The sequence below is a fragment of the Microtus oregoni genome, unplaced genomic scaffold (assembly GCF_018167655.1).
Source record: "Microtus oregoni isolate MIOR12 unplaced genomic scaffold, Mior012 000034F_ref0000314, whole genome shotgun sequence".
NCBI classification, from domain to species: domain Eukaryota; kingdom Metazoa; phylum Chordata; class Mammalia; order Rodentia; family Cricetidae; genus Microtus; species Microtus oregoni.
Window position 1 is genome coordinate 14,211,681 of NW_024543093.1, and position 23,609 is coordinate 14,235,289.

General features: G+C 47.5%; 1 protein-coding gene across 1 annotated transcript; it reads right to left on the reverse strand.

Moving 5' to 3' along the window:
• Positions 1–581: 581 nt before the first annotated feature.
• LOC121432418 (cytochrome P450 4F22) lies at positions 582–22,826 on the reverse strand. The gene is made up of 12 exons (XM_041630385.1): positions 22,605–22,826; positions 19,993–20,137; positions 13,435–13,488; positions 12,498–12,625; positions 12,211–12,335; positions 9,286–9,553; positions 7,095–7,161; positions 6,850–6,979; positions 3,937–4,070; positions 1,837–1,901; positions 1,203–1,285; positions 582–803 (listed from the first exon to the last, which is right to left on the reverse strand). The coding sequence occupies exons 1-12, from the start codon at positions 22,824–22,826 to the stop codon at positions 626–628; spliced, it is 1,599 nt and encodes a 532-aa protein (XP_041486319.1). The 3' UTR covers positions 582–625.
• Positions 22,827–23,609: the final 783 nt, after the last annotated feature.

Sequence of the window (23,609 nt, forward strand, 5' to 3'; positions counted from 1 at the left end):
GAGGGGGTTTGTAAGGGTCCGGGTTTCAAAAAACAACAACAACAACAACAACAAAGCAAACAGCCAAAGTCCTGAGATTCAGCTTGTGCAGTCCTTCCGCATAGGTGCGAGTCTTAGAAAGGTGATGTTGAAGGTTCAGGGCTGCAACCCCAGGCTCCAGCTTCTAAAACCTCAGTTTAGAAGCTAACCTGGGCGAAGCCGGAGGTAAGACGAGAATCCAGTCCCAGCGTTGAGTCTTAGGTCTAAGGAAGGTTCTGTGAGTCAGGTCTGGGAACCTGAATCCGCGGGGCCAGGTTGATCTGCCTCGTCTTGGGAGCGTGGCCCAAGCCCGAGGGGGCGGGGCCTAGCCTGAGTCCCTCACGCTGATAGGTGAATGAGGGTAATTTAAGGCGGGACTTTGACCTCAAATGGAGGAATCAGATCCCAAGGGGCTGGGCCTTGTCCTGAGGGGCGTGGTCGTCACCAACAAGAGGCTCCTCCACAAAGCTTTAACCTCCTGTACTTTCGAGGAGCTTAGTCTACGCCTTCAAGATCCTGGAGGCGGACCCAGACCCTTGGAGGCGTGGTCTAGGCCTGAGTGGGCGGAGCTTGAACCCCGGGTTCCGCCGGGCCCCGCCCGGCACGTTCAGGCCCTCGGGGGCAGAGGCTCCACAGTGAGCCAAAGCCCGTTCTCCGTGCGCAGAATGAGCTCCGGCTTCCGCCGCACCTTGTGCGTTCGGTCAACGCTCAGGCGGAAGCGCAGCAGTGTCAGCGCCACGACCACTCGCATCTCTGCCAAGGCGAAGCTCTGCCCAATGCAGTTCCTGCAGGAAGGGTTCAAATGAGAGGCAAGGATCCTTAGGACTTGCAACCCTGGAGTCAAAGGTTCAAACCTACTACTATAGTACATCCTGATGGATGAGCACCCTTATCTGAGCTTCAGTTCCTGTCTCTGTAGAACCGAAGACAGTATCACAGAGCTGTAAGAAATGTGTGAGTCCAAAAACCCGGGCTAACATACAGGAGGGGTACCCTGTCCTCAAGGATGGAATTGCCATCTGATTCCGAACCCTTGGTTTAGCCAAGGGTATAAAGGGACTTGTGTTGCCAGAAATTACCTGTGGGTGAGGCTTGGTCTCTACTTCCTTGGAGGATACCCCTGACCTGACACTGGCCCAGTCCCTCCCATTTGTGGCAACATCTCAGGTCAGTAGAAGCCTTACCTGGGACCTGCTGAGAAAGGTACGAAGGCCAGTGGGGAGCGCTGCTGTGGGATGTCCGGGTCAAAGCGGTAAGGATTGTACACCTAGTGAGGAATTGCCTGGGTGAGTCTGGGGACTGGCCCAACTACCTGGTCTGCACCTCAACCTCTGAGGGCCTCTGCAGCTGGAACACCTCAGGGCCATCTGTTCCAGCCTACCGACACTACAGTTTAGCTATGCCTATCTCCTGTGGTAAAGTGCCTGCTTCCAGGCTCTTTTCTACCCCAGGGGCCTTTGCACTTGCTTTTTCCTGAGTTTGGACTGGGCCTCTCAGCTCACACAGTATTTTGTCTTCAGGACCTCTCCTGATCCCCTGAGGGAAATGCCCCCATCCCACCTGTTTTTCCTTTCTTAGAGCGTTTAGCAGTTCCCAAAGTGATCTTATCTATTGGCTTGCTGCCCTGAGGGCTAAGACGGTGTCCTGGTTGGTTACCAGCACGGAGGCCTAACACAGCCCGGCAGCCTGTAGCTGCTCAGTGACTGTTGACCTCCTAACAAGGACTGACTGCAGCTCTGGAAGGGGAGGGCCAGTTCCTTCCTGCAACCAGCCCCGAGAAGGATCCACGGCCACGGGAGGACAAAGGGAGGAACTTACCTTAGAGTCAGGCCACACTAGGGGGTTGTAGTGTGTCCCATAGATACTGAGCAGGCAGATAATACCTGTAGAGACATTTGGAATCAGTGGGGCCCAAGGGAGCCTTTGAGGCTCACACACACACACACACACACTCCTGATTCTCTCTGCAGTCAGGGAGAGATTTCCGCCAGCTACCACCACTTCCTGTCCGTCCTTTTCTGAAAACATTTGCTGCAATGTCTGTTCTCCCTGCCTCTCTCTAGCAAACCCCATCACCTGACTGTCCATACAGAATGACTTTTCTGCTCAAAGGTATAGCAATGCTCACTCTACATGTAGCTCCTCCTTTGGCTCTTCTGCCCTCTGGATGGAGTCAGGTGCCTGCACTCGGCCCTCAAGGCCATTCATTCACCACCTGCACCCTGAAGTTCTGCTCCATAAACATACTTGTCTTACGTCTTGGAGAATGGCTGTCCACATTTCTTCCCTGGATGAGGTCTTCCCTCTGTCCTGGGCTTCTCAAGCCATCCTTGATGCCACATGGACAGGAATGTGTGGAGCTTACTGCAGCTCTCCGGAAACTGGGTGGTACTTCAGTCTGAGCCCCAAGCATCACCCCAAATATAGCTTGGCTCCCAGGAGAGAGATGGCTACTGAATGAACCTAACCTTCTGGGTCAGAATTTTTTTAAAAAGGCTCAGCAGGTTAGAAATGCTTGCTGTGAAATCCTGAGGACCTGGTTTCAAACCTTAGAACTCATGGTGAAAGAAAAGAACTGACTGCTGAAAACTGTCGTGACCTCCATACATGTGCATGTACACACACACACACACACACACACACACACACTGACTGCTGAAAACTGTCCTGACCTCCATACATGTGCATGTACACACACACACACACACACACACTGACTGCTGAAAACTGTCCTGACCTCCATACATGTGCATGTACACACACACACACACACACACACACACACACTGACTGCTGAAAACTGTCCTGACCTCCATACATGTGCATGTACACACACACACACACACACACACACACACACACACAAGGGGTAGTGGTAATAATAATAAAAAGGGGGTAGCAGTAGTAATAATAAAATGAGAATAATTTGTTTTAAAGAAACTAACCCTCTACCATTAGCACCCACCCAGGTCCAGGCCTCTCCACTCTGGCTACAGGCACATCTACCTCCTCCACACACACCCAGGTTGCCCTCTGTGCCTGCCAGTTATATCAACTTATTGCAGTCTAGAATCATCTGGAAAAGGAGTCTCAGTGAGGGGCTGCCTCGTTAGACTTGTCTGTGGTCATGCCAGTGAGAAGTTTTCCTTTTCAAAATTTATTTTTATTTTATATGTACTTGTATGTATGTATGTGTCTTATGTATGACTTATGTATGAAGATGCCCACAGAGGCCAGAAGTGAGTGTCAGATACCCTGGCTCACAACAAGGTGCTTGGAACTAAAATCAGGTCCTCTACAATAATAGCAAGCCCTTTTATTCTTTTTTATATATTTTTAGGTTTGTTTATTTATTTATTGTGTGTATGAGTATTTTACCTGCATGTATGTATGTGTATCACATGCAAGCCTGGTGCCTACAGAGTTAAGAACAGGGTATCGGATCCTCTGGGAATAGAGTTACAGACAGTTGTGAGCCACCATATGGGTCCTGGGAGCCAGCGCTCTTAAAGCACTGAGCCATGTCTCCAGCCCCCGTAAAAGATCTTAACTAGATTACTTATGGTGCGAAGACGCACTGAGTGTGAGTGGTACCATTTCATGGGCTAGGACCTGGACAGAATAAAAAGGAGAGAATTGAACACTGGCATGCATGGAGTCATTCCTTGCTTTCTGCTTTTGTCTGTGGCTGCAATACCCTAATCCATCTACCATGATAGACTGTAACTGGGAATCATGAACCAAACAAACACTTTACCCCTAAAATCGCTCTTGCCGGGTTATGTATATTGTCACATCGGCAGGAAATGAAACTAAGACGCCCGCATCACTAGCAACAGACACACAGGCATCGTAGGGGTCCTGCACCCACAGCAGGCATGGCTGGAACCCTGTAAACCATGCCGGAGCATGGTTTACCTTTGGGAATGATGCGCCCGTCTGGCAGCTTGATGTCCTCGGTGCATCGGCGAGAGATGAGCGTCACGGGTGGGAACTGGCGGAGGCTCTCCTTGATACACATGGTGGTGAAGGGCAGCTGAGTCAGGTCGTCCCTGAAGAGAAAGGAACTGTGACTCCTCCTCGAACACACGCACGCACACACGTGTAATTCCCCGAACACACGCATGCACACACAGGAATGGTTTTCGTAGAACCAATTCAGAGATCCGCCATGGCCCCACAGCTTCTGCAGTCTGCAGTGTCCCAGGCTGGTGTCAGGAGTGTGACTGGCCAGGAAGGAAGAAAGATGTTCTGAAGAGACCCTGCACCTCTCAGTCTGAGGATCTGATTACTCAAGCAATGGAGTCCAGGAAACTGGAATTCCTCCAGGGATCTAATGCCAGGAAAGGGGAGAATGTAAAGGCTCAGCACCCAGGAGGGAATCTCTCTCCCAGGAAGAGACTTACAGTTCGATCACTTTACAGTACATACGGTGATGAGCCAATCCTGGGTGGAACCACACCTTGACAGGGCTGTTTACATATATATAACCCTGGCCTCTCCTTAAACGTTAACCTCATTTCAGGCCGCAAAAATGGACTTGAGAAAGTAACACTGTTACTTTTTGTCCTCTACCTCCTCCCTTTCCCAATGTGGCCACTTTGAATAAATCTCCTTTTTCTGTTTTCCATTAGTAATTTGGCTGCTTTAGTTGAGAATGGCCTATTTGAACCTGGTTTGTTGAAGGCACTGACTGTGACCTCAAGCCTCATAACAAACTCTTAGGATACAAAGTATCTGACCACCAAGCCTATATTCCAGTTAGCTGGGAAGCTGTGCTAGAGAGTGAGTTCAAAGTCAACCCAAGAAACTTAGTTAGTGAGGCCCTGTCCTAAAACAGAACAAAACAAAAACAAGAGGAAGGCAGTGAGAAGGCTCAGTGAGTTAAGCTTGCTTCCAAGCCTGACTATCTGTATTCAGTCCCTGGAGAAGGAGCAAGCCAGCTCCTGCAGGTTGCCCTTCAACATCCACATGTATACAGTAATACACACATGCGTGCACACACGTTAGATAAATAAATAAATAAATGTAATAGAAACAAAAAAGGAAAAGATGGCCGAGAATGTTTCTCAGTGATAGTCCAACTGGTTGGTATATATGAGGTCCTAGGTTCAGATACATTTATCTGATCATCAACCGGTCAGAACAGTGACAAAAGAAACAGCAAGCAATGGGGCTGGCTGCTGGGGCCAGCCCTAACCTAGCATTGATGAATTGTTGTCCAATCACAGGAGGTACCAAAGCAGTTGGGAACTTAAGAGCAGGAGCAAGTTACCAGCCTGTATGCATCCTTTGCAGATTTCATCTGTTGTATTTTCTGTTTCATTGCCAATTTCAGAATAGTTTATTGTACTCAGAAATCCAAAATGGACTAGTTATAACTATTAGTTCATTTTTTAAAAATCAAAACGCTTTCTTTCTTGTGCGTGCGTGCATGCATGTTGTGTGCATTGCGTTGTTTGGGACAAAGTTTTGTTATATAGCTTAAGCTAATCACGATCTTACTGCAATCCTCCTGTCTCAGCCTCGAGGACTAGACTTGTGTGCCACCACACCTAACTCTAACAGGTTAATTTTGGGTGTATCTGTCACATGTATGCAGATGCCCATGACAGCCAGAAGGGGGCACCATATCACCTGTACTTGGAATGATAAGCAATGGTGAGTTGCTCAGGGCTCAGATTGGAATTCAGGACCCCTTAACCACTGTGCAGTATCTCCAGCCCCAGAGAAGCTTTATGTGGCTGTCGTAAAGTGCACAAGCCAGGCCCAGTGTCTCTCTCTTTACTGTCTATAGATTGAGCTACAGAGCTCTAAGCTCCTTCTCTAGCACCATGTCTGCCTGCATGCTGCCATGCTTCCTGCCATGATGGAAATGGACTAAACTCTGAAACTATAAACAAGCCCCAGTCAAATACCTTCCTTTATAACAGTTGCCATAGTCATGATGTCTCTTTAAAGCAATAAAACAATAACTAAAACACCAGCTTTTTTTAGCGTGATTTTCTTTCATGTTCATAAGGCAACATTTTGCCAACTACAGCATCTCCCAGACCTCTTGTTTTTTTTGGAAACAGTGACTCATATACCCCTGGCTGGCCTCAAACACGATGTGTAGACAAGGCTGACCTTGAACTCTTCCTGCTTCAGCCTTTGAAGGCTGGAATGGCCGGTGTGCCACCACGCCTGGCCACAGGGCTCTGCTCTGCATCCCTCAGAGTTAGCTCACAGCTCAAGACTGTCTTTCTGCTTTCTCTTCTGCACTTTCTCCTTGCAAACATGATCACCCTGGCATGCCACTGCCGCCAAACTGAAACATCCCTTCCCAGAGAGTAATGTGTCTACAGGCATATTCTCAGGCCACTGGGACCTTCTCGCCCCACTCTTGTTGAGTTTCACCGTGGGATTTGCCTCCTCCACAATGTTTTGGTGCATGCATAACTTTTTTTTTTTACACTTCTGGAATCTTTGAGAAGAACAAGCCCCAGAGGAACACTGGATCCTAGCAGAATGAAGAGATTCCTGGAAGAAACCTGAATCCAGACAACAGTTTGGAAGTAGCTCCACTCCATACAACGGGGCTCAATAACCACAAAAAAATCACCTGCGGGTAAAGTGGTAACTAAATGCCAGCCACAAGCCACTGAATTTGAGGGATGTTTGCTAGGTGGAGTGGTTCTGAGAACTACGGAAGAAGGGGTAGGCATCACGGTCAGCCCTATGTTACTAGTTGGAATTCTGGAAGCTTAAGGGCCTTGTCTAAGGCCACATAACCCGAAAGTGATAGAGCAGAGACTCCTCCCTTCAATCCTCCTGACCCTCCCAACTGACCAGTCCAGCTCTTCCAGCTCCCGGCCTTTCATGACTTCTTGGATCTCTTTCCGGCACTTCTCCTGGTACTCCGGGTACTTCGCCAGGTTGAACAGTGCCCACGACAGCCCACTAGATGTTGTGTCATGACCTGTGGCAGATAGGTATGGTAAAGCTGCCACCTCCAGGCAGACTACAGTGTCCCCTGGGGTGTTCCCCAAACCGGGAGGACAGCCGCACTTCTCCGCCTAACTCGGCATCCTTACCTTCAAACATGAATGTATCAGCCTCTGCCCGGATGTCCTCATCAGACAATTCCTTTCCCTCTTCATCCTGCAATGGCAGTGGAGGATGCTGAGCCTGCTTTACCCCACTTCCCATATCCTAGAGGTCCCCCAAAGTCAGATTTGGAGGATGCTGAGCCCACTTTACCCCACTTCCCACAACCTAGAAGACCCCCAAAGTAAGACCTACCTCTTTGCATTTACCTTTTTCTTGTCTTTCTTCCTCTTTTCCTATTTCTATTTTTTACATTTATTTATTTGTTGTGTGCATACATATTTACTTATTTAGTGTGTGTGTTCACATTTGTGTGTACTTGCGTGCACACACCAACATGCTGCACATGAGAGAATCAGAAGACAACTTGCTGGAATCCTTTCCCCCTTGAACATGTGGATCACAGGGACTGACTCAGGTCATCGGTCTTTGTAGCAAGCATCTTTACCTGATGAGCCATATCCTCAGCTCGCCCTTTCTACCCCACTCTCTCTGAGACTCCATATGCAGCCCAGACTCATCTCAAACTTCCTTCCACCTCAGTCACCCAAGGACCGTGCACTTCTGTGCACCACTGTGCCTGGCTTCCCATCCACCCCTCTCCGAAACTAAACAGGGAATAAATACTCCAAGTAGAGTGAAGGATGCAACCTACTATAAACGATGAAAGGTTTGAAAGGGGAAGGAATGTCAAAGGGAGTTCATGTAGGCATCACTTGACAATTATGTGACAGTTCAAAAAATGAGTGAGGGTGACAGAAAGATGGGTCAGTACATAAAGGTGTCTCCTACCGACAACCTGAGTTCGATCCCCAGAACCCACATGGTAAGAGAGAAGCAACTCCCACAGTTTGCCCTCTGACCTCCACATCCATGTTGTGGCACATGCATGGTCACACACCTTCATAGATTCGATAAATAAACAAATGTAAAAAGAAGAAGAGGAAATGCATTAGGTAATTTCACTATGACAGCATGCTCACACACCTTCATGTACTCACGAAATAAATAAACAAATAAATAAATGTAAAAAGAAAAGGAAGAAATGCATTAGGTAATTTCACCATTTACATAAACTACCAGATACAGTTTCACTAAGTGATTAGGAGTGTGTGCGTATGTGTGTTGTTGTTATTGCTGCTGCTGCTGCTGCTGCAGATGGAGTCAGGACTGTGTATTTCCTAGACACACCTGCCTCTCAAGCCTCTCCTGGGAGATACCGCCTATGGGGTCAGAACAATTTTCAGTTCTTCTTTCCATCACGTGAGTTCTATGGCTAGAACTCCGGCCATCAGACTTGCTGACAAGCCTCTTTAACCTCTAGCCATCTTGCCAGCCCTCCTCCTCTTCCCTCTCCTCCTCTTCATTTCTTCGCAGGTCACATAGCCTAGAGTAGTCTCAAATCTCAATCCTCCTGTTTCAACCTTCCAAGTTCTGGGGTTTTGTGTCGCCATACCCAGCTATTCTAAGTTACCTGGAGCTGACTTAAATCTCCGCAAGAGCTACCGTCATATTTGCACACCACCGTTTACTCTTACATGCTGCACACCTGCATTGACTGAGCAACTCCTGACAGCCATTTGTCCTGCTGGATACCCAGCAACTTTGTCATCAGGTCTTATGAGCACCAGGGTATGATGATATCAATCAGATACCCTCTGAGTCAGGGCTGGAATCCAGAACTGTATCCAAAATTCCACACAAGAAGCTAAGTGACATATCCCTGTGATGCCAGCACTAGGGAGACGGAGGCAGGAGTATCCGAAATTCAAAGTCATCCTCAGCTACACAAAGAGTTTGAGGTTAGTATTGGCTAAATAAGATACTGCCTCAAAAGTAAAGAAGAGGCAACAAACAAGAAAGATTGGAATGTGTTGGTTGGTGGTGGTGCATGCCTTTAATCCCAGCATCGGGAGGCAAAGGCAGACGGATCCCTGTGAGTTCGAGCCCAGCCTGGTCTACAAGAGCTAGTTCCAGGACAGGTTTCAAAGCTACTGAGAAACCTTGTCTCGAAAAACGAAAACAAAAAGACTGGAAAGATAGTTCAGTAGTTAAGAGCACTTGTTGCTCTTGTAGAAGAACTGCAGCTCATAACTGTAATCCCCACGAGTCTGAGAATCTTTTTTTCAGCACTGGGTGTAATTTTGGAGCCAGGAGCCTGCTTCTACCCAGCCTCACCTTGGCTAGCAGCAGCACGTCTATGAAGTCCAAGGTTTTGCCTTGCTTGGCCTTCAGCCATGCCTCTGCGCCCTGCTGGTGCAGCGCCCGCCGCCGCTCCTGAATGACTTCAGTGGTGAACTTGTGCACGGTGTCGCAGGCCCGGCGGAAGCGCCGCCCATCGGCCGTGAAATAGTAGATGAAATCCAGGTAGTGATGCAGGCGGTATTGGCGTTTCACCACCAGAGCACTCAGTTCGATGATGGAAGAAATGTAATCGCTCATTCTCCTGCAGAGAGAAGGGCAGTGAGCCACCCGCGCGGCCCAGAGGCATGCATGAGCCCCGTCTTCGTTGCATAATGACAGACAGAACTTCTGTATTATTTTGTTATTTTTTAAATTGTTTTTATTTTATGTATATGAGTCTTTGCCAGGATCTATGTCTGTGCGCCAGCTGTGTGTAGTGCGTGAAGGGACCAAAAGGAGTCTGATCCACTGAGGCTGGAGTTACAGTTGATTGATAGCTGCCACGTGGGTATTTGGAACTGAATGCCGAGTTCTTCAAAGCAGCAAGTGCTCTTATAGCTTGGCCATGTCTCCAGTCCCTGTATTCTGTGTGTCTGTGTGTCTGTCTCTGTCTCTCTCTGTCTCTGTCTCTCCGTGTGTGTCTCTCTCCCCGTCTCTGTGTATGTGTGCCTGTCTGTCTGTCTCTGTCTCTCTCTTTGTGTCTCTGTCTCTGTCTCTCTCTCTGTGTGAGTGTGTGTGTGTGGCTGGAGATGGACTGCAAGGTTTTGCGTGTACTGGGCAAGCACTCTACCAACTGAGCTATATCGCCAGTCTTTTTGTGTTTTTTTGAGACACAGTCTCTTGTTGCCCTGTCTTTACCCATCAAGTACTTGGATTGCAGGTTTGCACCACCACGTGACTTATTCTATTTAAAGGGTTTTGTCTTATTATTCTTTTATTTTTATTTTATGTGTATGAGTGCTTTGCTTGCACATCTGTGCACTATATGTGTCCCTGGTGCGCTCAGAAGTCAGAAACAGGAGCTGGATCCTACGAAACTAGAATTGCAGATGGTGCTGAACTGCCAGGGAGGTGCTAGGGATCAAACCGGGTCCTACACAGCAGCATTAAGTGCTCTTAATCACTAAATTATGTCTCCAGCCCGTGGGGTTTTTATTTTGGTTTGCTTTTGCTTTTTTGATTTTTTGAGACAGAGTTTCTCTGTGTAGCCCTGGCTGTCCTGGAACTTGCTCTGTAAACCAGGCTGGCCTTGAATTCAGAAATCCTCCTGCATCTGCTTCCCAAGGGTTGGGATTACAGACTTCTGCCACCACAGCCAGCTCGTGTAGGGATCTGAGAGTGTGTTCACCACATGCATGCAGGTGCCATTGGAGGCCAGAAGAGGGCACCAGATACCCCTGGAACTGAAGCTATAGGTGGTTTATTAACTGCTTGCCCATCATTTGTGCTGAGAACCAAATTTCCCATCCTGTGCGAGAGCATCATGTGCTTGTAACCACTGGATCATCTCTTAAGCCCTGTTCCTGGCTTATTATATTTCATTGCGCAAGAGTAAAGATGGAACCGAGGGCCTCCTACATAAGAGGCACTCTACTTCAGAGTTGCACAATCAGTCCCATAAGGAATATTTGGGAAATCACAAACCTACGTGATTATTATTTTATTAGTTCAGTCAACAACTATTCACTGAATGCTTTTTACAAGCCAGGAAAGATGCCACATTGTTTCATCCTGAGAGCATCTCTCAAAATCAGATATTTTCATCTTTGTTCAGCAAAGGATTAGGGGTGGTGGCTCCCTCCTGTAATCCCAGCATTAAAGAGGGGGAATCAGGGATGATCAAGGGGCCACCCTGGGTACTGTGTGAAAGCCTGTAGGATGGGATGGAAGAATGACCCAATAGTTAAGAGCACATGCTAGTCTCCCAGAGGAATAAAGTTTAATTCCCAGCACCCATGCTGGACAGTTCACAGCTTGCCTGTAACTCCAGCTCCGGGGCCTCTGACACCTCTAGGCTCGATGGCCCCCTGTACTCATGTGCACATGCCTGCACATGTATGGACACAAAGGCATAGTATTAAAAGATAAACAAAGTTTTTCATATATATTTTAAAGGAGGAAAAAAAAGTGGGCATAAGGAAGGAGAAGGAGGGAGATAGGGATGAAGGAAAATAGCAATACAGAAAAAAGATGAAGAAAAAGAAGATGAGGAAGGAGAGGGGATAAGACCAAATAAGAGGGAAGAAAAGGGATAGAAAGGACAAGAGGAAAGGAAGGAGGGAAAAGAGGAAGGAGAGGTAGGAATCAAAGAAAGAATGAGGTGGACATTTCTGTGCTGTGCCCTCTCTGTGGAGGAAGAAGGGAGAGCAGCATTTCCTAAGCATCCACACTAAGTGTGAGGACACTGGCTGACATCATTTTACCTCCTTAATTATGTATTTATATGAGGTTTTTGCTTGCTTGCTTGCTTGCTTGCTTTTGAGACAGGTTCACAAGATGCAGCCTAGGTTATCCTAAAGGTCACTGTGCAAGCTGGTCTTACCTCAGAGCAATCTTCCTGCCTCTGTGTCCTGAGTGCTCAGTTTAAAGGTGTGTGCCATCTAGCTCTGTGGGGTTTGTGAAATGAGGCTTCACTAAGCTGTCCAGGCTAAACTCACACTCAAGATCCTTTTGCCTCAACCTCTCAAATGCTGCAATTATGGATCACGGGTGTGGACTACCACACCCAACCAAAATCTCACTTGATCCTTTTTTATGATCGTTTTTTATAGGAGAACGGAGGCTTAGAGAGGTGATGTCACCTTGGGGGCCACCAGGAAGAAAAAGAACAAGGTTCAGGGTGCACAGCCAAGCTTGCTTCACAGCAGGGAGGGTCCAGCTCTCCTTCCACCCCCACCTACCCTGGGGGGTCACACTCACTCCTGACAGTCACTGTTGTAACTGAACACACATTTCTGAAGGCTGTCCAGGGTCAGAAGACTGACATGCTCGAACATATCGAAGGAGGTCACCGAGCCCTCTGCCAGCCGCCGCCGCCACTTAGCCTGGAAGGGAAACACGAGGCCACCAGGCGTGAAGACCGTGAAGACCGCAGACCACAGCTGCTCAGACAGGAGCAAGGGGGACCCACTGCCAACCCATTTCAGGTGTGGCAAGGACACTGCCCCTCTACTCTGAGGCCTGCCCAGATGAGTATTGGGACTCACATGCATGATGTCTGTGCTCTGGTTGAAGATCTTCATGTAGGGCTTCAGGATGTCAAAGTGGAAAGCAGGCGTCAGCAGGCGGCGGTGGCGGCTCCACTTGTTCCCTTTGCTGAGCAAAAGTCCATCCCCTGAACCCAGAAAACCAAAGGCTAGAGACCACTCCTCTCCCTGACCTAAGCCCTCCAAGAAACCCCATACACTCCCCCCCTGACTTTCTTGTCTCAAAGACAACCATTTTGGCTCCCTTTTCAATATGAAGTGTGTTTAGAGTCCATTGGAAAATGACAGAAAGTCAGGGGGCAACCCCACCTCCTCCCACATCTTCCCCAGCTGCCTGCCAGTGCCTGCTGTACGTGACCTCAATTTATCCTAAAACTGAAAGGTATAGGAAGTCTAAGCCCCTGTGTCAGAAGCAGAGGGAGTCTCCAGTCCCAAGATACACAACAGGTGAGCCTTTTTGTCCTCAACTTATGGGACAGGAATCTGAGGAAGGGACAATGCTAGACACCAGAATGACAGTACCTCCCTGAAGAACTTAGCCAATGAGAAATCCAAAGGGCAGAGAAACATTAGAAATATAAAAACCTGGGGCTGGAGAGATGGTTCAGCAGTTAAGAGCACTGGCTGCTCTTCCAGAGGACCCAGGTTCAATTCCCAGCACCCACATGGCAACTCACAACTGTCTAACTCCAATTCCAGGGAATCTGACACCCTCATACAGACATGCATGCAGGAAAAACCACCAATATACTAAAATAAATCAACAAACATAAATAAATAGAAAAGAAATATAAAAACCAGTTGGGGTTGAATGGAGGGGGAAGGCAGCCATTTTGCCTGTTCTCCATGCTAGCACCCAACTTTGCAAAGTTGCAAAGTAAACCGGTTTCCTTCCACTGCTCTGAGTGAGGATCACCCTCCTCCCTGTGGCACTCACCTAACCAAGGCTTCAGGAAGCTGTAGAAAAACTCATCCTTGGGCGCAATGGCAGCTGTGGAGAGAGAAGAGGCAGCGGTGATCCCAGACTGAGTTCCGACCTCTGCTTATGAGTTCCTTGGGCCTCTTCTCTGGGCTCCTGCCCTCCTATCTCTCTCCACCTTCACATCCATCCCTTGATAAATCTTTTTTAAAAATATTTATTTATTATGTATACAATATTCTGTCTGTGGTGCAGGCCAGAAGAGGGCACCATACCTCATTACAGATGGTTGTGAGCCACCATGTGGTTGCTGGGAATTGAACTCAGGACCTTTGGAAGAGCAGGCAATGCTCTTAACCTCTGAGCCATCTCTCCAGCCCTCCCTTGATAAATCTTATAACATGCTGATCTGAACCTAAGCCTCTCCTGTTCAAACACCTCCCATGGCTCCCCATTGCTCTCGCGGGAGAGCCCTGAGTTGGGCGAGGTGTTGCATGCCTGTAATATGAGCAGTTGATACACTAAGCCAGAAATCACTGTACATTTCAGGGCAGCTTCAGTTACGTGCACAATATGATCCAGGCCAACCTGGGCTGCTGTGTTAATAGATTTACTAAAAGGAAAGGGCCTGCTAGATATCTCTGTGTGTAAGGATGCTTCCTGCTAGTCTGATGACCTGAGTTTAATTCCTGGGACTCAGAAGGAAAAGGAGGAGAACTGACTCCCACAACCTGTGCTCAGACATCCACATACATGATAAAGTGCATACTTATACATACGTGCACAAATGCACACACTAAAAATAAATACAAAAGAAACCCAAGTTTTAGAAAATCTGCATGTATATATGTATGTATTTATCTATCTATCTGTGTGTGTGTGTGTGTGTGTGTGTGTGTGTGTGTGTGTGTGAGCACACACGTGCCTGGCACTTACATGGAGGTCAAAGGACAATTTGTAGGAGTCAGTACTCCTCTTCCATGTGGGTCTCAGAGAGTAAATTCAGTTCATCAGGCTTGCCAACAATTGACTTTACCCACGGAGCCACCTCATTGGTCCTGAATGCTGGGCTTCCTTATATTTAAAAATATAAGAGCACAGGCTGTTCTACCAGAGGTCCTGAGTTCAACTCCCAGCAACCACATTGTGGCTCACAGTCATCTATAATGAGTTCTGGTTCCCTCTTCTGGTGTGTACAAGGTGGAGAGAATCAAGTGTTGTTCTCTGACCTCTTCATATGTACTACGGCACTTTAGTGCCTCCTCTCCCTTCCAGACATACCAAATAAAAGTTAATTTATTTTTTAAGATGCACCTATAATCCCAGCCGTGTGAAGGTAAAAAGAAGTATATGGGGCTCACTGGCCAACCAGTCTTCACAAGCTCCAAGCCAGATCCTGTCTCAAAACACAAGATGGAAGGCACATGAGGAGTGACAGCTGGGATACCCTCAGGACTTTACATGCACGAATGCATATACACACACCCACAAGCCAACACACATACCAAAAGCTAGATATTGCCCGAGTCACAGGTTAGGGAATCATGAAGCTTTTTTTACCCACATCCACCAAGTTTTCTGACTGGATCTGGCTGCCATGATGACCAAGAAGCTCCAGAAAAGCAGACATGGCAGGTTTGGCTGAGCCTGAACTAATGAGGCAGGTCATGGGGCCAGGGCTGAACCCCCAACAGTTCTTCAAGGGGAGAGACTCCAGAGTGGCCTGCAGCACCTGGATGCCAGGGTGAACGTCCTGCTACTGATGGCTTCGTACATAAGCCTGGTATAATACTACAGTTTATCTGTGAAGTAGCAAATCATAAGCTTTGCAATGAGATATAGGAAGGAATTCCATGTCACCGTGGGACATCATGTCCCCAAGACCTTCAAAGATGGGGGTGTTATTTGGCACTATGAGTTTCAGAACATCAAATGTGAATCGCAGATCTTTGTAGATGATGTTACAAAGATTGCTAAGAGAGGAAACCCGGAGAAATCAAAGCTGATGTAATGAGCTGGACTTGTGGCACACACCTGCAATCCCAGGAGGAGGTAGGAAGTTCAGAAGTTCAGAAACACCTTGGGCTATGTAGTGAGTTCAAAGCCAGCCTGGGACATTGCCTCAAAAAAAAATACCAAAAACCTTTATCATTCAGTGAATGAATGAATCAAATGGTAGACAGATGAGAGAAAAAACAGGAGCTGGAAAAGGGGCTCTGAGAGTAAGTGTACTTGTTGTACAAGCAGGAGGACTGACTGTGGATCCCCAGAACCCGGGAAAAAAGTTACAGCCCAGTGAGATGCTTCAGTGGGTAAAGGTGCTTGTCACCAAGCCCAAAGACCCAAGTTAGATCTCACGAATCCCCATGGTTGAAGGAGAGAACAGACTCTTGCAAGTTGTTCTCTCATCTCTGCTTATGTGCTGTGGTTCACACCTGCCCTAACACACATACAAAATAAGAAAATAAAAACTAATTAAAATAAGTCAGGCTTGGCTGCAAGCACCTGTGATCCCAGAGCTGGGGAGTAAAAACAGAGTCTCTGAGGCTCACAAGTTTAGCTGGAAAATGTTGAGCCTTGAACTACAAGTGTGTACATACACATACATGTGTGTGCACACATGCATGCACACACACAGAGACACACATGCACACTTGTTTTTTATTTTAAAAGAATAAAGCAAAGGAAGGAAGGAAAGGAGAAATAGATAGTTGGATTGGTGAATGGATGGATGGATGGATGAGTGGATGGATGGGTGGATGGATCGGTGGGTGGGATTGGTGGATGGATGAAAAGAGGGATAAGTAGATGGGTAGGTGGTAGGTTAATGGTTGATATGTACATGAATGATTGAATGATTGGATGGATGAATGGATGGATGGATGGATGGATGTGTAGGCAGATGAATGGGTTGGTAGGTAGGTGAGTAAGTGGACAAATGGGTGACTAGGTGGGCGGGTAAGTGGATGTGTGAACAGACAGACTGGTGGATGAATGGTAAGATGGGTAGGCAAAAATGGGTTAGTAAGTAAGTGAGTGGAAGGATGGATGGATGGATGGATGGGCATATGTTGTTGAACAGGTGAACAGATGAGTGAACAGATGGGTGAACAGATGAATACATGGAAAATTGCATGTATGCATGCATGGATGTATAATTGAGTGATTGGGTGAGTGGAATGACAGATGAGTAGATGAATATATAGAAATATGTGTGGCTGGCTGGCTGGATTAATGGCTATGTCCTTCTTGTACACAAATGTTTGATTTAAGATGTGTTACATTTGTTTATGCTGTGGAATATCTGTTTAACAATGAAAAGATGTATTGAATTCTTTTATGTTGCAATTGTTTCACTTTGCCTGTCTAAAACACCTGATTGGTCTAATGAAGAGCTGACCAGCCAGTAGCTAGGCAGAAGAGGAATAGATGGGGCTACCAGGAAGAGAGATTAAATAGGAGGAGAAATCTAAAAGAGAGAAGAGGAAGAGGAGAAGCTAGAAAAGGAGGAGAGGAGGACGCTAGGGTACAGCACCCAGTTATACATCCAGCCACGGAGTAAGAAGGAAAGAAAGATATATAAAATAAAGGAAGGTAAAAATCCCAGGGGCAAACATAGTTAAAGAGAAATGGGATAATTTAAGTAGAAAAGCTGGCCCAACTAAGGCTGGCCACTCATAAGTAAGAATAAGTCTCCATGTATTTATGTGGGAGCTGGGTGGTGGGCCCCCAAAGAGTAAAAGAAAACTACACACCATAGAAAGGTTTGAGTGGAGAGGCACCCAAGAAAGAGATACGTGCACCCAGTGTGACTCAGCCACCCTCGCACCCTTCCCTGCACTGGCAAACGCATGCACAGTCATCCCTCATGGGCACACAGGCACACCCCTTCTGCTGCCTTTCTGTGCCCAGCCCATGCAAGGTGAAGCCAGTCATCCAAAGATGGCTCTGCTCCACTCCCTGCCTGCGGGAGCTCCTGGGTGGGGTGGGAAAGGGAAGGAGAGGAACACACCAGTCAATTATCAAACCCGCAGAGGGCATGCCAGGTGCTAAGAGAGCCACAGAGGTAGGGATCCTGGAAAGGCCCAAAGGCTTCGAAGCGGAAGAAGCACTGAAAGCAAGGTAGCAGGACAGTCAACCTCTCTCGTCTTGACTTTGGAATCCAGGCTAAACTAGTCAGGAGTCTTACTGACACCCAGATCTGGTCAGCTGCTGCCTGGCTCATATACCTGCCATTGGCCCTAGCACCCCAGGATAAAGTGGAGACCCATCTGCTTCTTGGTCCAGCTTCCTCTGAACTCTCGGTCTCATTTCCCACTCCCCACGCGCACACCCTCCACTCTACGCACTCAGAGCACCTGAGTTCCCTTAAATCTTCCCACTTCTGTACCTCTGGACTGGCAAGCCTCTCTGTCTTGAACTCTACACCTGGTTAACGCCTACACATCCTTCAAAGCCTGGCTTTACTGACCCCTTTTCCAGGAAGCTCTCTCGCAAGGGGATCTTTTACTGTCCCATCCTCTAGTTCATCCTCAACTCTCTCCCTGTTCTTACATGGCAGTCATGTTAGAAAGAAAACGATCTCTACCAGACCAGCAGAGCCACTTCAAGGGAAAGTGCTCGGGAAAGGCTGCTACTACATGATGCCCAGCTCAGAGATGCTCATACACACAAAACTGTGCTTGACAGCCACGCCTGGGGTCAGACTTCAGCTCTGCTGATATTTGTTATGAAAAACCTACACAGGTCACCACTCTGACCCTCCATCTCATTTTCTTTATTATTTTTAATAATATATCCGTGTATGAGTGGGCACGTGTATGTGTATGAGTGCCATGCAAGGTAAGCAGGTGAAGGTCAGAGGACACCCTGCAGGAGGAGGTTCTCTCCTTCCACCATGGGGTTCTGGGAACCAAGCTCAGGTCATCTGGCTTGGCGGCAAGCACCTTTGACTGCCGAGACATCCTGCCCCTTATCCCGAGAGATACTCCATAAATCTGCACATGTGTCATTGACAGATGAACCAACTGTTGGCTGGTGTGTTGCTCTAGTTACAGTTATCACTTATTGGCAGCAAGCACTTGCAGATTGAGTACTGAACAATTAAGTCTCTGTGGAAAATCGCAAGGGAATTCCTTAGAAAGTAAAATACAGGGCTGGGGAGTATGATTCAGGAGGTAAGACGCTTGCCTCCCAATGGTGAGGACTTGGGTTCGGATCTCCTGGAGCCATTTAAGACCAGACAGGGTGGTACCTCTGCAGTGAGGCGGGAGGTGGGGACAGGTGAAGGTATCTGGCCAACAGCCGTGAACAAGAGACCCTGGACTCCACGACTGACTCAGCAGGTAAGGGTACGTGCTTCCAAGCCCCATGCACAAGCACATAACCATGCGTACACAAATAAAATATATAAAGCCTTTCTTAGAAAGGACTCAGGAGACAGGATTCAGTGGCAAAGCGTTTGCCAATGGTCCTCAAGGCCCTGAGTTCCATGCCTGGTATCGGGGAGAAAGGCAGAGGAGGGCCCGCCCGTAAGATGGCACCTGCCTCACTGGCCAAACAGCCTGAGTTTGATCCCTGGGACCTGCGTGGTTGAAGGACAATTGATTCCCACAAATTGTCCTCTGACCTACACACACACACACACACACACACACACACACACACACAAATTTTTAAAAAATTCTGTTGTGGGAAGAAAAGAAAGAAGGAATAAAGGAGCAGAAGCAGGAGGAGGGGGACTGTGAGAGCGAACGCTCCCTGCAGGTTTGTTCTAAACAGCCATTGGGTAGCTGAACAAGTGAAATTCGATCCATCTCTACAATGAATCATAAAAAGAGCACAGTGGTATGGAGGGACCAGGAAGACAAAAGGCTGACTGGGAGAAACCAGACCAAAAAAAAAAAAAATTCTGGAAGCAGCAAGTCCATCTAGATGGAAAGCAGGTTCTGGGAGCCAGGAAGTTCAGCAGGGAGGAACCAGAGGCGAGACTGCCTCAGGCGCAAGCTACTTGTGGGAATGATGAAAACCTTTGAAACTAGAAAGAGTGAGCTGTTGCACAACCTTGTGAACACACCGACTCACACCAATGCACTGTACCCTGGCCTGGTTCTGCCTCCATAAAAAGAGAACACAGTGAAGGGGAACAGGGTCCAGCCTGGGCAACAGTGACGGTAGAAGTGGACAGACTCACAGGGAGGGGCAGGAGGGCTGGAAGCTCCCGGGGCCCCACAGAACCAGAATGGTGGCACAAATTTGAGGGGAACTTTGGTGTGAGCCAGCCTGAGCTAAATAAAGAGACCCTTTTCGGGGCTGGAGAGATGGCCATGGGATCACTGAAATGCTTGGTCATGGTGAGCAGATCACAATCTTAATGAAGAAAATACCATGGCCTAGAATTGAGCAACACTTACCCAAATCTGGATGAATAATTTGGATGAACAAATTACTTAGATGTGACATCCAGTAGGTGCACAGCCTTGCACGGTTCCTGAGACTCTCACATAGTCACCCTGTTTCCCATGTTGTTCTCCCAGCCTTTAGTTCACTCATGCCTTTGAGGCCCAACCAGCCTACCTGAAGCACCCAGCACAGGCTTGATGTAATCGGGATGTACAAGCACCAAGAGAGGCAGGAAAGGTCCAACCCATGCCAGGACGATGTGGTGCATGGTATCCAGGACTTTCTTCTCATTCTGAAGGCCCTTCTCGTTGGGAAGATACTGCGGCAGACAGAAACAGGCAACAAAGACACGACAATTCAGCTTAGAATCCCTTAGTGAGGGGCAGGGGTGTGGCTCAGGGGTAGAACTCTTGCCCAGTATTTGTGAGAGCATGGATTTCAAAGATAGCATCACAGGGAGGGGGAGCGAAAGAGGAAAAGAGAGAGAAAATAGTAAATGCAGCAATAAGAATTGGATTTATCAAATATTTGATGTATGTCCTCTTTAGTTTTGTCACCTGGACGGCTGAGAATAGAGAGACTGTGCAAATCTGACTGACCTGTAGCTATGTGTGTGAGGAATTACCTTTACAGGTAATTGATGCAAGAGGGTCCAACCCACTGTAGTCAGTACCACCTATGGGCTGGTGATCCTAGCTGTATAAGAAAGCTCCCCAAGCCAAAGGGAGCAAGCTAGTAAGCAGTGCACGGCCATGGTTTCTGCTTCTCCCCTGAATTCCCCCAGTGATGGAAGGTGACCTGGAAGCATAGTCAAACAAACCCTTTCCTTCCCTAAGTGGCTTTAGGTCAGGGTGTTTTATCATAGCCACAGAAGAGCAAAGTACAAAACAATAATACAATATTAGTTTAAAAAATACTACTAAAGCATTTATAGTGGCAAATGTCTGCTGTCTCAGCACTCGACAGGTAGAGGGCAGGAGGGCAGGAATTCAATATCATCTTTAGCTACATAATAGGTCTGAGACTAGACTGTGTGATAGGAGTTCCCTGTGGAGTGAGTGAGAGACAGAGAGATAGAGACACAGAGACAGAGAGAGAGAGAGAGAGAGAGAGAGAGAGAGAGAGAGGAGCTGGGCCTAGCTTTCAGGAAGATAATAACAGTTATAGTAGCCTGGGTTACACATTAAGACTCTTTTCTCAGGAAAAACAAACAAAGACTGAAAGCAGAGAAGGCCTTCTGCCAGTATGTGCTTGGAGATCAGCATGAATATTCACCTATAAGAAAAAGATATTTGGACCAAGGACACAGTTTCATAGGGGCCAGCTTAAGAAATGGGAAGTCAGTTCTGGAGACCACAGGAGGAGAGCAGGACAAGTCAAGAGGTTGGGGTTCCCAGTCCAGAAGACTTTGAACCTTAGCCTTCCTTCGGATAGCAATGGGGAGCCATGGTGGTATGTGAGCAGGAAAGGATTGGAATGATTGGAATCCAGAATTTCTCAGGAAGGCTAGAAGACAGCAACTTCAAAGTCAGGCTAGCTACAAAAGACAAGATCTTCCTGTGTTGCCCAAGATGAATATCTGTGTTCTGTGATCATCCTGAGTAACTGGGTCCAAAGGTTTGTCACCATGTGAACCAATGTTTATGTCTTGAATGGGGTGTGTGTGTGTGTGTGTGTGTGTGTGTGTGTCCCTAAGCAGGGACTCTCAATTTATGTTTAGCTCCCCACTTTTTAAAGAGACTCTTTCTGTCTCAGGCATGAGTTCCCAACAGTAACCTCAACACTCATAAAGCTGAGGCAAGAGGATTTGCTGTAAGCTTGAGGCTAGCCTGAGCTATGTACGAACCCCAGGCCAAGCTGAGCTGCAGAGTGAGACCATCTCAAAATAAAATTAAAAACAAAAATTTAGATGAGTCAGGCGTGCTTACATATGTCTGTAATCCCAGCACTCAAGAGGCTGAGGCAGGAGGCTTATGAGTTTGAGGCTAGCCTGGCCTATAATAACAAGACTTTGTAAAAAAAAAAATGCAAAGAAAGATTTAGAATCTCAGTATAGTATCATAGTATTCCAATAGTGAGAGTAGCTAGGTATGGTAGTGCACGTCTTTAATCCCAGTTTGAGAGGCAGAGGCAGGCAGATGTCTGTGAGTTCAAGACCAGACTGGTCTACAGAGCAAGTTCTAGGAAGCTAGGGATACATAAAGAGACCTTGTTTCAAAACAAACAAGCAAAAAGAACAAGACTCACCCTAACAGGTAAGGGTAGGGAAACAAAATCTCCAGGAGGCCGCTACTTGTCCCCACTCTAGGCCCCATACCCCAAATTTTATGGGCATCAGTATCTCCCAGCTACACTGGAATTGCTGCTATATATAGAACTACAGAAAGAAATTATCATCATCATCATCATCATTATTAACTACTACTACTGTTTTGTTCTAGGCAGCATGGATAATTTTCTTTAAAGGACAGTTGGTTACCCAGGTAACTGTAGAGCCGCTATTGTACTAGTGGCTACATACAACCTGGCAGGTCTTTATTGTAACACTCAGCTCTGAGTAAGAGCACTGATGTCCATAGTCCAGTATCCAGTGGCCTACATTGCAGCTTCCAGTATTAGGAAAGTTAGCCAGCAGGGGGTACCAACTTAACTTTATCATCAGCTCTGCCTCCTCCCAACCGTGTGACCCTGGGCAAATGCTTGCCTCCTCTAAGGTTTGATCTCCTACTACACAGAGTGAATCTGCTCCTAACCTCAGCGGCCCAGCTCTACCAAGGCTCACTCACCATGCTCACGTGGCCCAGCAGCCAGTGGCGGCCTGGAGGCTCCGGGAAGCAGCTCAGCCTGCGACAAGTGGTGCGGAAGTCCCAACATAATTTGAACACCTGCAGGAGCAGGCGGAAAAGGAAGAAAAGGAGGAATAGCAGCAGCGTGGACACAGCATACACGCGAAAGGCTGTCTTCTCCAGCCCCAGCAGGTACAACACGTAGTCTGTGATGGGCAGCATCCTAGAAGACACGCGGGACTAATCAACACAACCAGGCTCCCGCAGGCCTGTTCCGCACACAGGAGGGTCCCCAAGTGTCTTTGTGCTCACCCCCAACCTTCACTTTGGCAGCACACACACCTTTCTTTAGGAGACAAAGACAAATTTTAAAGGGGGTTTATTTTTAATTATGTGTATCCGGGTGAAGGGATCGTGCTTGTGAGCGCAGTGCCCGTGGAGGCTAGAAGAGAGTTCCGAGTTATAAAGAGTAATGAGTGCTGGGAGCCCCAAACTGAAGTCCTCTGGAAGAGAAGTTGTTGCTTTTAGCTGCTGAGCCTCTCTCCAGCCCTAATCCCCACCACCCTTATTTTCTTTCTTTTCTATTTATTTAATTTTCATTTGTTTGTTGTTGTTGCAGTACTGGAAGGAGATGGTATATCCAGAAGGTAGTCTAACCTCTCTCTATATCTCCAGCCCCAAGACACACTCTGTAGGACTTTCTCTGTTTGGGCACCGATAGAGTCCCAGAAAGCAATACACATGCATGCATACACACAAAGTAGCCCTCAACCAATGGCTCTAGAGTCTTAGTAAATCAACACTCCGGCTCTTTCTCTCCCTCTCTCCCTCTCTCTCTCTCTCTCTCTGGGGTGTGTGTGTGTGTGTGTGTGTGTGTGTGTAATAGCACCAAGACATGAACTCTATTCAGGGTTTTCCATGATAAGATTAACTCCAACAGCCCAAAGCAAGAACATCCCTGACTGGCATTCTACCTCCCTGTCTTACTTTCCAAACTCTTCTTTT

What these genes read in the sequence shown, in the direction of transcription:
- LOC121432418 (XM_041630385.1), bottom strand. Translation starts at nt 22,826, where the DNA reads ATGCTGCCCATCACAGACTACGTGTTGTACCTGCTGGGGCTGGAGAAG. An exon ending in GCCTGTGCTGGGTGCTTCAG is followed by an intron (nt 13,489 to 19,992) that starts GTAGGCTGGTTG and finishes CTCTCTCCACAG; the next exon opens with CTGCCATTGCGCCCAAGGAT. An exon ending in GAGCTGGAAGAGCTGGACTG is followed by an intron (nt 4,071 to 6,849) that starts GTCAGTTGGGAG and finishes CTTTCTCTTCAG; the next exon opens with GGACGACCTGACTCAGCTGC.